Here is a 15,713-nt window from a genome sequence, read left to right on the forward strand (position 1 = left end):
CAATACAGTATGTCAGGGCTGGCCCAAAAATATGTTATTTTATCCAGCCCACTGCATTTATATATTTATTTATATATTTATACATGCAAAGAGTCCTGTAATAATGTTTCATTATTTTAGCCATTTCGCCCCAAAATTTTACAATTATACTGTATTTTTTTTTTAATTCATTAATATTGATTTATTTTAGATTATAAAATTTATAAAATGAACACATTTTTCATGTTTTTTTTAGGGTGTCTGGTCAAATAATTGGTTGTTTCATTATCCAGCCAGCCATCCATCCATTTTCTTAACTGCTTGTCCTCCCTCACAAGGGTCGCCGGGGTTGTTTTATTATAATTAAATTAATTGGAATCAGCATGAATGAGATTGAATTATTAAACAGCTTTACATATTTTGCAAACATATTTTAACAGTGTGCAACTTGTAACTTTTTATTTATTGAATCAAATAATAGATTACATCAAGCTAAAATAATTCTCGTTCATAACCTTATTAAATGGTGAATTCGGAGAACGTATTATTATTCTATATATTTTTTTCTTTTTTATATATTTTTTATTGACAGAACACAAACTAGCAATTCTGTAACAAATCTTGTCAATATAACAAATAAAAAACCTACAAAATACATATACAAACACTCAGACCTTCTAGTTCAATTTATATGACAACCCTAAAATATATTTTTTTTAAATGACAGACTCCAATTAAACAAACTAGAAAATATTTTCAAAATCTTGTACAGTATTATTATTTTATTAATACAGTACTGTGCACATTTAAAATGTGACGTCAAAAAGCGCGCATGCGTGGCAGCACGTGATCTCTACACGCGGAAGCGTGCAGTTAGCGCATCGAGTGATCCATTCTGTTCACACATACGATCTTCGCTGAACTCTTGACAGCTAGCAGGGAACTCCTCATCGCTTCAAGCAAGTAAGTTGACAGCTTGTTTGGCAACAAATGCGCTTATTTCACTCACTGTGTGACGTTGTCACGCAATAGACAATTAGAATTCCTTATTTATTCTCTTCTGAAGGTCGGTTTGGGTGTTGCTGTGTTATATGTCGCCCCTCCAAAAAAAGCAGCCAATGTTTTGGACTTCGAGCTGGCTGGCGTTAGCATGGACGTAAGCTAGCATAAAGTAGCCTGTCTGCCACTGCTTGCAACTTCCTGATTTGCCTGCACTCACCTGTCTTCACGTACTGCTGCACATCTGCAGCTCGCCAGCATTTACACGGGTCTACATCTGGCATTCTCGCGCCGCGGAGAAGTTCAGAGAAGGTAGCTTCAGGCTCGCTAATTGCCTGTATTGTTAACTTGAAGAGCCTCTCCCGATTGATCTGTGCTGAGTGCTCTTCATTTCCCAGTTTGATTGCATCTTCTAATTGTACTGCTAGCTACTGATGATGATGATGATGATGATGATGATGATGACACTGAAGTTAAGTCCAGACAAAATGAAAGCTGCAATAACAGAATACCAGTTAACTTGGCAGAAAACTTTGTTTTAAATTTGAAAATAACATTTCTCACGTCTTCTTATCCTGAAATTAGTATCAGATGAGAATAAGCACTACAGTGACTGGATTGATGGATGGATGATTTTTCCATTATGTTTTATTCACCTGGACTACATGTTAGAATTGTGAAATCACATTTGGCAACACTTAAAAACGTTGAAAAGTTTTTGACGCATACTTTACAACTGGTTGATTTTGTATGTTTATGATTTGAAAGTAAGGTGCACATTGCAATTATCATGCATTTAACTTTGCGCTGTTATTTGCTGACCTGCATGGTACTGTATCTGGTTGCGCTTGTGGTATATTTTGTGGTTTTGCCTCAGTGCCCAATACAGGTTGTCACAACAATGTCGTTTACCGGTACTGTATGTTGGTAGTCATTCATCTACTGTAAATAGACTACTGTCATCTGTGAGGCGTGAGTGCTGTTTGTTTTTAAATATAGTTCATGTGTCACATAGCAGTTTTCACTTCTTATATTCATCACCCTGTCACCTTCTACAGGATAAACAGTTAAAAAAAAAAAGATCAATGTGTGGATGTTTCTCATAAGGTTTGGTGGCCCACACCCTCTTGTCCAAAGTCAGCTGTGATAGGCTCCAGCAACCCTGCAAGCATCATGAGGGAAGTGCTATAGAAAATGGATGGATAGATATATCTCTCAAGTGTCCATGTCTATGAACTTCAGAGGTGGGATTGTCACTGTTTCTGTACTGTCAGCCGCAAACCATCTGGATAATGCAGCCCACAGGCGCAGACACACACACCCTCTCTGATGTAATGCAGCCTATTAGTTCAGTGTACAGTATTTTGCTGTTGGGCAACTGCCTAGCTTCAAATCACTTAGTACTACACAGTGTTTCCACTTAGTCAGTGATAGTTGGGTTGCAATGCTGAGCAGACTAAGGCTTGTAATAACCGGGTGCTAATTTAGACCAGGAAGTTCAGTTCAGTTCAGTTTTGTTTGGTAAAACTCCAATGCAGTGTTTAGAGAGGATGATGACTGCTTTAGGTCTGCAAATGGTGACATCATCTTAATACTGCGTTGCTGACAACACAGTTATGGATTAAAGAAAGAGTAATGCTGGGAGATAGTGGATAAGATTTAATTTCTTAGCATGTTCTAAATGGAGCAATTGTTTGGAATACACTTTGCAATTTGTGACTGCGTTAAACTGAGTAGAAGTGTCCTGCTTAGTAGAAATGGGGTTATTGTTATTTGTATGCGTTACACGCAGGATGCCATTATTGGACTACACTAGTATTTGTATGTCGGAAACAATAAATATAGCCATTATACCAGTGATGTAACATGAAATGCTGAGTCTGCACTATATAGGTGTCATAAAGTATGTCAAGTCTGACATACTTGTGTATTTTAGCTAATATATTATTTTGTACTGTAACTACTGTAGTTGGCTGACACTTTCCCAACATTTGCTGTTGCTATCTGTTTGTCATCTGGTTTGATTCTCCATGCCCATTGCTTCAGTAAGTGACCCATTATTATCTGCCTGGCTTGTTCATGCTACTTGCTATAATTCAATAAGTATGATTGGAGCACATGATTCACTTGCTGTTCTTGTGTGTGTCTCGTTTATGTTTGTGAATGTCTGAATATCAATCGTCATGGTGTGCGTAAATGAAATCATGTGTCTGGAATGAATGAAAGCGTCACTGTAACTGACTTATTTTGGGTAAAGCTTTTCAGAGAATGATGAAACAAACAAACAGAGAAACAAAATGTCATTTCGATAGATAGACAGATAGTAGGATCGCAAGATCTGTGGATGTATTTTTGTACTCAGGAATGTAGCCATTGTGTTTAAAACAAGTCTACACCTTATGGGTGTACAGTATATCACAGTGTAACTACAGGACATGTATATTATCACAATATTTTGCCCCCTATATTTGTCATACCACTCCACACTGTTAATCAATACGAAAGCTATGATGCATGTCTGACTAACTGAAGATGCTAACTAGGGGTGGGAATCTTTGACTGTCTCACAATTCGATTTTATTCAGATTTTTGGGTCTCCGATTCGATTTATTATCGATTTTCGATTCAGAAATGTTTTTGATTCAAAATGATTTGATTGACAATGATTTCTGCTTCAATTTATAGATGTGCAAAGTAAGAATCGTCATGATCTATTCCAATCTGACTCGCTAATGCTAATTAGCGCGCTACTCACGGCACTCTTATCAATCAAAAGAACGGCTATTCATACCGAACGCTTCAGGAATGTATACAGAGAAGCATGTTAACATTACTCACCGGCATATGCTCTTCCTACGCTGCAAAAAAACCCAACTTTTATTGGAATAACTTGATCGTGACTTTTTCCTTCTACTCTCTAATGTGGCTACAACTTAACAGTGTATCAGACTACGTGGAACCACACTGCCCCTAAGTGGCCAAATCATGTACAACCATGAACAGCGCTCCCAATAAAGGCACACGCAAACAAGGGCAATACAGTATAAAATAATTTAAATAAAATCGATTTTGGGACATTTAAAATTGATTCTGAATCGTACTAAATGAGAATCATTTTTTTGGGCACATCCGTAATGCTAACTATAAGTCTTGCGCATACAATACGAACCAACATGAATGCTTTTTTTTTTCATACTGTAATATTTTTTCTACTTTTCTACTTTAACTTGGTTTGTTTAGTTGGTTATACGACATTTCAGTTGAAAAGTGCCACATGTATAGACCCATGAATTAAAAAAAAAAAAAAAAAGGCTTCTTTTTTAACAGTCAACATAAATCTATTTTAAGTTGTAACGCAACCTTATTTTGTACCCAGAACTGGCTGAGTTGTGGAGAAAAGGGGAGAGATTCAAGTCTGGTCTCCCCTGCGCTTCCTGAGAAGAAGAGTCAGCCATGGATGACAACTCTTCTCTGCACAAAGTCAGCAGTTCCACAGAGTCAGTGGCCACCGTCACCAGTGAGGAGTTTGTTTTGGTACAGCCTGGTGCTACCGAGTCACCTCAAGGCTCTGAGGGAAAACCCAAGCTCAAGGTCAGAAATACATCTCACCAGACATATAGATACTATCTAATCAATCCATGATCGTCTCAACCACATTAATTAGATTTCTAAAAAATAAGCTTTTGGCAAACATACTGGATGCTGCTGACTGCATTCACTGTTTCACTTTGGCAAAATGGAGCAGGTAAAACACCATGTCCACCCCGTCTTGATTTTTATTTTACTTTATATTTAACCAAATACATAAACAATGGGCTTATTTATTTATTTATTCTGTGTAATTTAAATTTGAGCTTTTTTTAACGTTTTCCTCTTTGGCCGTTAACCTGAAAGTTGCAGGAAAAATAATAAATGCTGCATAATAATAACAAATTGAGGAAAAGAGGCCATGACTGAATACAGTTATAAGTTAAGTGAGCATCTATTTGTCCCACAGTGGATACATTTGGAATTTGCACTTTGGATTGATCAATAATTTGTTATTCTCTGAAAACACACTTCAATTTGAAATTCGGTAACAATTAAATCAAATTGGGTATGATGATGGCATAGTTTTTCCAAATGTCTGTTTTCAGTGACCTGAATGTATTTACAGTAAAGCCATCTATCTATACTGCTTGTCCTCATTAAGGTTGCTTTTGAGCTGGGCCAGAGGTGGACGTTTTGTGTGTAGATGAAAGGCTAAAACCAAATAAAAATACTCTTCTTAAAAAAAATTATTGTGTTCATGTTGACACGGCCATAGTAGCAACACAAATAGTAAACATTCACACAATACAGGAAGCTCCCTTTTCTTCTGCATGCTCTGTTTTTTCCCCCCTTTTCTTTGATGCTCATGGTCCTTCTTTTGCCAGATGTCTTGGAACGGAAGTGAACAGCTGGAGAAAGCAATGGAGGAGGTGCTGGATGATGATGATGATGATGATGACGGTGATGATGTGAAGGTGGAGAAGAGTAGCGTGGAAAAGATGGAGAAGCACAGCAACCCAGAAGTCCGAGTCCCGGAGCTCCAACCACCAGGTAGTGTTTAGCTGCAGTTGTTTGTGGTCGGTTGTTGCACGACTGTCATGGCTTCAGATACGCAAACCACAGCACCATTAGCGCTGGTGCTTCCCTACTGCTGAGTAAACCGAGAGGAAATGGTAAGAGTAATGTCAAATAAAAGCCAGTCAGCAGTGGATGTTCTTCTGCTGTGCTCATTGTTCTGCTTCCTGTTTGTGAAGCTCGAAAGAACTACTCTAACGTCCTGTGCCATTCTCTCTTTTGTTTTCATCTTTACATTTTTGCCATTTGGGCTCACCTGTTGTCTGCTCTTTCTTCATGAGTGCACAAGTGTTTTGTTGAGATAGAAAACCTGGAGTTCACATACTTGCTTCACATAATATTGCGATGGCCTTACGGCCCCAAAGTAGTCATTTGTAAATTGAACTCACATTTGGCAATTGGTTCGAGTGTGGGCTGAATAAACTGCTACCAGACATCGGATGTAAAAACAATAATCAAACACAGCTTTTATGTCCACCGCCAGAGGTATCGTCACCTTGTCCAGCACCGGCCAGCCCCACAAGCCAAGAGGAAGACAGTGTGCAATTCAACAAGCTGTCCTACTTGGGCTGCACTTGGGTCAAAGCCCCTCGTAATGAAGCTGAAGCACAGAAGGCAATGGCTACCTTGCGGGCTGAGAGCGCCATTCCCATTCCCATCACCCTGCATGTACCCTGTGGACCAGAAGGCTCTGTCAGGTAAGGCATTTTGTGAAAGAAAAACAACTCAAATCACAAAAACTTCTACTTCCACATGACCTCTGCCAGCGAAGTTTTGTTTCTATTTTTAATTTTTATTTTCTAGTTAGCAGGAAATAAAATAGGTAATGGATTTCTGTAGAGTGTGGCATAGATAAAGGAAGACACCAGATTTTTTTTTTGATTTATGTTTGTCAACATTTGAGTATGCTTTTATATTTGGATAAATTCATCTTAATGACAGAAGCAATATGTAGAGTATATGCATAAAAGGTGTGCAGTTTGGTGCTGATCCAAATTAGGAGGTCTGTTTTGGATATATGAATGCGGTGGTGTGTGGCAATTAAGCTTTTACCTATTTAATTTTTAGAGCTGTCAAATGATTATTTTTTTCAATCAGATTAATCATATTTTAGAATTTTTATTAATTATGATTAATCACTTAATTAAAAATACTTTTATCAACATTTTATTAAAAAAACACCTGTTATGTGTTACTCCTCCTCTTTTTCTAATCAGTTAATTACTTGCATAATTTAAAATGAAAAAAAAAATACCCCAGTAGTTTGACATGATCAAATATTTTGAATGTCATACGCAAACATTTACTTAATGCTTTACTTTGATGCATGTAGCTATGTTTATTGCACAAACACAACCTGTGCTACCTTTAACCTATCCATCCGCTGTCAGCTAAAGGATCATCTGCGGTCAAAACTAATAGTGTCATTAATCTACGTTAGTACATGATGAATGCACATGATGAATGCGATATTTTTTTGTGATTAATCAGTGAGTTAACGCTTTTTTTTATGGCATATGAAAAATGGTTACACGAGCAGAAATGAACTCCTGAGTCCTGTCCCTGTTGCCTGTCATTTTTTCTGCGCATCCTACTCGCCACACTGCAGTCATCGTTATATACAGCAGTGCTGCTGTTCTGCACCTGCCTTTCAGACACGGTATTTCAAGATTCAAAGTCAGCCATTACAATTCGTCTCTGGTTTGATACAGGAAATCAAAGTGCGTGTGCTTATTTAATCTATTTACATCTACTACTCCCGGAAGATGGATCTGGGTGAGGCTGCTGAGTTAATCAGCTTCCACATCTGTTTGTGTCATCAGTCAATTTGTGTTTTTTGTTGTTGTATGCCCTGTCACTTGTATGCATTTTACTACACTGAGTATATTCAACCTTACTGAGTTCATTTCACTCCTGTAAGTCTTCTGTGTAAATTAATCTCTTAATAACTTTCTGCAGGGTTGTGGACCAGGCATCGGGTACAGAGATCTGTTCCTTCCCCATTTACAAAGTTTTGTTTTGTGCTCGTGGACGGGACGGTTCTGTGGAAAGCGACTGCTTTTGCTTCACTGAGAGTTATCGGAGCTCTGAAGATTTCCAAATTCACGTCTTCTCCTGCCACATCAAAGAGGCGGTATGTTTGAATTACACACACGGCAGCCATGCACTGATTTGATCCCTTAACGAAACATGCATCCTTCATACAAGAGGTTCACCTTGAGTGCCAGCTGCATTTATTTTGGTGACAAACCCACTTAGTCCAAGCTGTAAGACAGATGACTACATGACAACAAGCTTCTAAAGGATAAAGGTCCTCGAATATCCATCTTGAGGCAGGCAGGGTATACCCTGAGCTGCCTGCCAACAAATTGCAGAGCACAAACAACATTTACAATATTAATTTTATAATCCATAGTGAATGTCAATAAACACATTGTTATTGTTATTATGTATGCCTTTGCCAAAGCCAGTTTTAACCAATTTGCAAAGCAACCAAATTATTGGTGATGACGCTTCCTATTTTTAAGTATTTTTATTACAGTCCTACTGCAGGTACACTGTTAAAACAGCAGATGGCAATGTTTCTCTCAATTGGCATCTCATTCGCTCTTGTGCTATATTGTATTTTATAACCACATATTTCACATATTGTTATTCTCATCTCCAACTACTTGATAATGCTTTTTACTCTCCATTCTTTGTCCCATTTTTTTCTATCCGCTGCTTTGTCTTCTTCATCACTCTTAGTCTTTGCAAAACACTTTGTCTACCTCACTACCTCACCTGTTCCACTCATGCTCATATAGTTGTGTCCAAATAATGTTAATTTACTTGTGATCTTCTCTTACCCTTTTTCATGTAGGTCAGTCGAATCTTGTACAGCTTCTCCACAGCCTTCCGCCGCTCTTCGCGGCCGACCGATATCAGAGACACGCCACTGTTGAGTCCTCTTGACAGTGACCTCTTTATTTTTACTGTCTCTCTGGAGATTAAGGAAGATGACGGCAAGGGAAATTTCAGGTATATGTCAAGTATAAACATAAATACAGACTTGCACTCAGTAGCATTTGATGTGATTCAATCATTAGCTTTTGATGATTCAGCATAATCATTTTTACAAAATTGCTATTGGTAAAGAAATGACATTGTTTCTTGTTTATATGCAGGAAGGCAGAAAAGGAAAAACATTGTCTTTTGTTGCAACTCCATTTTCATAGTGGGAGATTCATTTGCATTTTGTACTTTCATCGGTCCTCTTCTCATGCCTGACTTGCCTTTACTGCAAAATGCAATACTGTGTGACAGGAGGTTGTAGGTTTATGTTTAATAATCTGGTCTTTTGCTCTCTTTTTCTTCACAGTCCAGTCCCCAAGGACAGAGACAAATTGTACTACAAGCTGCGGCAGAGTGTTCAAAAGAAAGTTGTGATTACAGTACAGCAAATTAGCAACAAAGAGCTCGTCATTGAGAGGTGAGAGGCAGCCTTATAAAACCAATGTGTCAGCTTCACCTGAAAGGTAATAGGCGTGGCAATTACCTCAATTTCTCGAGAATAGTATGCACCTGTGTATTTTACAGTGATAGCCCAAATCAGTTTGGCAATCTCTGTCCTTGATTTAAATGTTAGGACAAACAAATGAGCTGATACCAATTTTTAGGTGTAGGTGAAAAGCCTCTAGTGAAAATAATGGGAGGCAATGGTTTTGTTTTAGGTCTCGCCAAATGTCAGCGATTAAGAACAACTGTATGCTAGCCTCCCTATCAAAATGAATTATGCGTGACCAAAGCCTGGCAACCTCTCATGGAAGAATCTGTGATCAATTCCCTATCCTTGGGTGGTTCTATGTATGAACAACAATAAAACAGATAACTTATGTTATTTTAAAGAGCATCGCCAAAAATAATATAATTCCACAACAGAATACTGTTCTGTGTGCTTGAACCAATTCCCGCAACTTCCCGCAGCCCTCTTTATTGCACTCATGCACTGTGAGCCTGCATGCAACCAAAGAACTAGGTCATCTTCACCCCCCTTAGTTTGCCTTCCCAGTTACTTACCTCCAATTTCCCCACCAGTAGACACCTGCACTTTTATTTTCTCATCCAGTGGACATTTCCATTTGCCTTTTTTTTTTTTGCATCTTGTACAGTACACAGTATGGTTTATTAGTGTATCCCTCGGCATAATCCAAAAACATCTCTATTGTTATCTATGGATATTACTTGTTTACTGTGAATCCAACTTGAAAGTCATTGATCAATATGCTTAAATTGAGCTTTGCATTCAAAACTGTCTCTGAGATGTGCAAATGTGACATATTCCCATGCTAACCACTGGATGGCACCCCAAACTAGAACTACATTACTGTACCCTATGGAGATTGCAGCTCATGAGGATAAAATGCTGTGTGAGATTGATTTAATGCATTTCTGTAATTAGGATATGGTTAGGGACAAGGAAATTGATGGACTGTATTGGTTAAAAACAAAAAAGAAAGTTTGTGACACTTCCGTTGCTTTAACTGATATGCTGTGAAAGCACAGTGATGTTAAAATAGTGGATAAAGAAATACATAATAATAAAAGAATAATACTAATTGTTTTTTTATTTGAACATGTGTAAAGCTCCTGTGTCTTCTTTCTAGGTGTTTTGGAATGCTTCTGAGTCCAGGCCAGAAGGTTAGCAATAGCGACATGCACCTGCTAGACATGGTGAGTACAAGTGAATCATGTACTGCATCTTTGAATTACCGTATGAGGTGTCGACTATTGAATGATACTGTCTCCTACAACGGCACAGTATATTTTTTTATACTGTGTATTTGACAACGCAAATCATTGCAGCCAGTTTAATAAACATACACTTGATATTAAATAAACATATATTTTATTATCTGTTACCTGGCCAGGAGTCGATGGGAAAGACCTCTGATGGGAAGTCCTATGTGATCACAGGAATATGGAACCCCAATATTGCAGCCTTCCAGCCCCTCAATGAAGACACTCCGAAAGGTTTGACTATTATTTGATTATTTTTTCCACACATTTAACATATTACACATTAAAGTTTTTTTTAATTTTTGATTCTTGATTCAAACTTTCATGACTGCCTGTATCATGTATGTGATGTATAGTTATTATGTGTCATGTTTTCCACGTTTGTCTGCCATGCTCACTGTCACAGAGGTTTTTCCGCCCACAACTCTGTTCAAATTGTATAATGTTATGCTTTGTAGGTCTGTAACAGTTCCTGAGAAATGAGTATAGACTAAAAACTGTATCACTTTGTTAATTTTAAAGCTGCATTAAGGAAGTTAAAATATTAAAATTACTTATTTTTACACATCGATATGCAGAAGCAACGACCTGATGTGTTTACAACAACTGCGTCGATAAGCCTATAAAACGCTTCTAAATGGAGGCATTAGGCGCTAAGAATGTGACCTTATGCGCTCTCCCGTCTCCGGGTAGTTTCCAATTATTATTATTATTTTTTCACTTTTGATTTGTTTTAATTTATTTTTTGCGTGATTTGAATGTATTGCTGGAATGCAAAAATAAATAAATAAATAAAATGAAAAGAAAAGTTTCCACTTCTGCGCCATAACGCATAGAAGAGGTGCTCACCCTGAGACACTTGGGATAAACAACAAGCTTTTACATTGAGGAACAGTGACAGTTGGCTTCCTTTCTACTTAGAAGGTAAAATATGATAACAACTATACAATAAAGTAAGATGTAAACAATAATGATGACAAATAAAGGTGGAAATCAAAAGTTAATATTGCTTATGAGCGTTGTAAATGTGATCTAGAGGACATGATCATTGTATACATAAGAGTATCCATGTTGCACATTCTGTTGTCTGCATTCTGGTGTCCGAGTGTTTAGTGTACACATCGCACATCTCGCAGGGGAGAAGGGACTTCTAGGCAGCTACGTGTTGTTGTTAGTGCGTGTGCTAATACGGCTCGCGGTTTAGTTTTTTTGTTTCTGGCGTCGGCCGCGGCCAACAAGCTACTACTAGTCGGTTGTGTGAAGACAAATAAAAAGGGGAGATCAGCAACCACGTCTGCTGGCAACATTCTTGTGAGACGTCACAATATTGTTCGCAACTTCAGCGTCTTTCCAGTCAACAGTTCATATAAACAGAACAGACACACGTTTCCAATGCGTTCAAGAATACGTTTGAAATAAAGACTTAATTTTTAGCTGCTTGATTTGATGTATTATGATGAACAAATGAATTCAAGCTTCATTGTGTGTTTGAACTACAGTAGTATCATGGCCTAAAATATTACTAGATACTAATAAATTCCTTGCAAGCAATTGGACTATATCACGGTATAAAATTAGATTATCTGTGCAAGCAATTTATTCAGAATTGTTCTATCATTGTCTTATCATTATTTTTCTATCATTCTATGAGTTGAAATCATATTTGCTAGTCTATAAATAGTGGCCTCTTGCCGTAGGAGTTTCTGTTTGCTCGTGCTCGTACAGGCCTGCGCGGACTCATGCACAAGCATCATGGAGGCTGCATTTACACTTTATTCCAGAGGTGGCAGTCGTGTGTAAAAAAAAAAGTTTCAAACTTGATTAATGCAGCTTTAAAGCTGGAGGTATGGCATTGCTGAACGTATGTAGTTGAGATGACACAATTTGGCGTTATAAACAATTGTGGGATGCTTGGTGGGACATTACATTCTATGATGGTGTTTTTTCCCTATATCATATTTTTGAGACGCTTTAGCATTTTAGAAATCATTTTGTCATTGTAATTATATAATGGAAAATTGAGTGGTCATGTTTAATGGTTGTGTGCAACAGATTATCCATGCGTTATTGGGTTGCACACAGTGCTTAGATTTGACCTGGAATGTAACATTTGTTATTATTTGATGTACAGCTTAGTCTTGTGTCATTCAAGCCTTTTGACCCGTAGCTTTTCAAAGCTTGGCAGAACCTTTTCCTACACAGGCGTGAACACATTGACAAGCAGCTGTGGATACTCACTCATGTGAGAAACTGAATTAAACGCAGCAGTTGGAGATAAAAAATAAAATAAAAAAGATTCACTTCAAAATGTGACACTACAGGATTTTTATTAAAAATTCTAAATGCAAAACTTCTGCAATTATAATTAGTTTGAGTTTTTTTTAAACCACTTTCTGTAACAAGTTGAGAAAACTAAACTGGCCAAATGACCTGCTTACCTCCTAATAAAGGAAAACTCTTCCCCCAGCCTCAAAGGCCTTATACAGTACATGTTGGGGAGGCACACAGACAGACAAGCTATTCACAGGCAATGCAGTCTTCAACCAACTTTATTTGCATGGCTGATGTATCTAGACAGCCCCGACAGGCTCAGGGAGAACATGACAACACAGGATGACCCAGAGCCAGACAACAAAGTCAAATCCAAAAACTTCTTGCCATGTGATTAGTCACTGTACTGCTGCTGTGCCGCAATGAATCATTTCAATTTTGCCCAAACCATAAAGTTTTCACATTGGCTTTTATAATGATTGGATTTTCTAGTTAATGGGGAAATATTTACACAGTATGATCTGGTGGTTGGCACAGCGTGTCTGCCAGGCTGAAAGCTTGCCTCACTGAATCTATTAAAGCTATCAAATTGTAAAATGTGGCAACTTGCTGACTGGGAAACTCAGAGAGTTTAAAATCCAGGGAGATGGCAGATTGGTCAAAGCCGTTTATTTGAGGTAGTATACTGTAATGCACATGTAGACACAAACACACATACACACTCATTTGAGAACATTTAGACACACAGGAGGAACGCCAACATAGAACATAAATGGCTTGTGTGATCAGTTTTACTACTTCAGCAATGTAAGCTTTTTAATAAGGTTTGTAAAATAGTTTGTTTTGAATGTGTACTCAGTGCCTAGCAATGCTTTTCACCCCCTATTGTCTGGTGCAGATAAGCAAGTCCACATGACGGTGGCGGTGGACCTTGTTGTAACCGAGGTGGTTGAGCCAGTTCGCTTCCTGCTGGAAACTGTGGTCAGAGTTTATCCTTCAAATGAACGTTTCTGGTACTTCAGCCGCAAGACCTTCAGCGAGACCTTCTATCTAAAACTTGGACAGGTATGTTAACACATACAATACATTTGCTCAATAAGCACATCTAATGTCTTCCTATTGTAATTTTTATTCATCTGAGAATGGGGAGAACATGTATCCTAGCAGATTAGAGTTGCAAACAGACAACAAAAATAATTGAGAAATAAGTTCATATGTTCTCGTATAGAGTTTTATTATTTTGGTTTGATGAAACCTTTTGGTCATAATTCTAAAAGGTATGTTGACACTAGTGTAACACTGCTGGAAAAACAGAATACTTAAAGTGCAACTCAACACCCTAACAGACTTTTGCTCCACCCCTAACTATTATTTGAAAACTGCGCTCAAAGAAGGCGTTGCCTGGAGGACCATTGGGCTTGCGAGGGGAGAGAGAGAGTTGGGTGTGGTCTGGCTGTGATTGACAGCAGCAGTGAAAACTTCTATCTAAATCAGGGTTCACCAATTCCGGTCCTCCAGGTCCGGAGCCCTGCAGGTTTTATATGTTTCCACCCACTAGCACACCTGATTCATATAATCAGCTCATCAGCATGCCTGATAACGATCCTGATCTTTAATATCAGATGTGTTGGTAGGCGGAAACATCTAAAGCCTGCAGGACTCCGGACCTCCAGGCTCAGAATTGGTGAACCCCGATCTAAATCATTTCTATACTAAATAACTATGCTAAGTAAACTAATAAAATGTGATACTAATAAATCACTAACCTAAAAATCGATTACAGTGTTCACAAACACTACTATCTCCAACTTGCAAAGGAGGCGTGTACGAGACTCGCCCAAGGAAAGTAAAAACAGGCAAATAAATTGTGTTAATCCCAGTGTTTAACCTGAAGATGGCGCCACACAGACAGTTTTTGCCCCAAATTCAAGCTTTTAGCAAACATGCACTAAAATGTAAAAAATAATGACCATGACATGTAGAAAGCATTAGTAGAAAACCGTTTATACAGTTTATCAGTAAAAAACAACTTGATTTTGTGTTGAGTTTGGGAATGTTTTTCTTTGCCTAAAGTTGCCATTATGTATCATCATTATAATTAAGAACAGTTTCAAGTTTCAGTCTTAGCACAAAACCTTGAGGCTTCTGCTAGAATGCTGAAGGTGAAGAGGATCCTCATCCAATTGAACAAAATAATGACTCTACCAAGAGGAAGATTAAGGTTTTGGAATGGCCAAGCCAGAATCCGATCGAACATTTGTGGGGCGATCTGTGCAGGAGGAAACTTCCTCATGATGTTTTGCCTGCTAATAGACTAATATCTTCTTCTTTTTTTTTATTTTTTAGAATGCAATTAAATTGGGGTCAAATGTATTAAACTCTGTAAATCTAAAGTGGCTGTGCTATATTTCAACATGGTCATCAAATTTAAGTGATGGCAGCATGCTGCTTTGATGAGTCTTGCTAAAGAAAGAAGTAAAATTAATTTTCTCCTTCCTCACAAGAATGTGTTCTTGTCGTGTGGGATTCCTCACAACTTCCTTGATTAAAAGGTACTCAGAGATGAGAGATGGCCAGCCAGCTCCTTCTGCCTTGTTATGGAGAGGGGGGGGGGGGGGACAGAGTACAGTACTATATATAGCATTAGCGAGCTGGCAAGGCAGTGGAGTGTGGGGAAGCTTTCCATTGTAGCAGGCTAATAAGAGGCTCTTTCTCATTATTGGTGTGTTGGTAATTAACGGCAGCAGTCTGACTTGTACGCCTGATTGCCTACGGAGTTATCTCCTTTGTAAATGGAGGACTGGTGCACTGGTTAAGAGCTAATTAAAAGATAATGTGTGTGCGTGTGTTTTTCTTTTTAGGAAGATGTCTATCAGGAATTACGCACATACTGTACATGTGTAATTTTACTTTCCTATTTCCCCTTAAAAAGAGTACCGTAATAACTTTAAAAAATGTACTTACATGATTCATAAAATATGATGGGCTAATGTTACTACATTTGGGGTAGTGTAGTGCAGTCATTTCTGGTGCTTGAGTACTGATTCCAGCCATTTCAGAACATGGAAAATTTCTGAGCT

At 38.1% G+C, this 15,713-nt stretch overlaps 1 protein-coding gene across 2 annotated transcripts in view; it reads left to right on the forward strand.

Moving 5' to 3' along the window:
* The first annotated feature begins 835 nt into the window (after positions 1-835).
* rabgap1l (RAB GTPase activating protein 1-like) overlaps positions 836-15,713 on the forward strand; it is a 95,783-nt gene continuing 80,905 nt past the window's right edge. Inside the window, exons 1-10 of one of the 2 annotated variants that reach the window (XM_077583946.1) lie at positions 836-942; positions 4,355-4,569; positions 5,394-5,559; positions 6,068-6,281; positions 7,543-7,717; positions 8,447-8,604; positions 8,945-9,055; positions 10,230-10,296; positions 10,494-10,596; positions 13,532-13,698. In XM_077583946.1, the coding sequence (XP_077440072.1) occupies positions 4,432-4,569; positions 5,394-5,559; positions 6,068-6,281; positions 7,543-7,717; positions 8,447-8,604; positions 8,945-9,055; positions 10,230-10,296; positions 10,494-10,596; positions 13,532-13,698 (1,299 nt within the window). In that variant the 5' untranslated portion in view covers positions 836-942; positions 4,355-4,431. Of the gene's footprint in view, positions 943-1,066; positions 1,291-4,354; positions 4,570-5,393; positions 5,560-6,067; positions 6,282-7,542; positions 7,718-8,446; positions 8,605-8,944; positions 9,056-10,229; positions 10,297-10,493; positions 10,597-13,531; positions 13,699-15,713 lie in introns of those variants that run through there. The other variant, XM_077583947.1, reaches the window with a different exon arrangement.

Source organism: Vanacampus margaritifer, chromosome 13, assembly GCF_051991255.1.
Source record: "Vanacampus margaritifer isolate UIUO_Vmar chromosome 13, RoL_Vmar_1.0, whole genome shotgun sequence".
Taxonomy (NCBI): Eukaryota; Metazoa; Chordata; class Actinopteri; order Syngnathiformes; family Syngnathidae; genus Vanacampus; species Vanacampus margaritifer.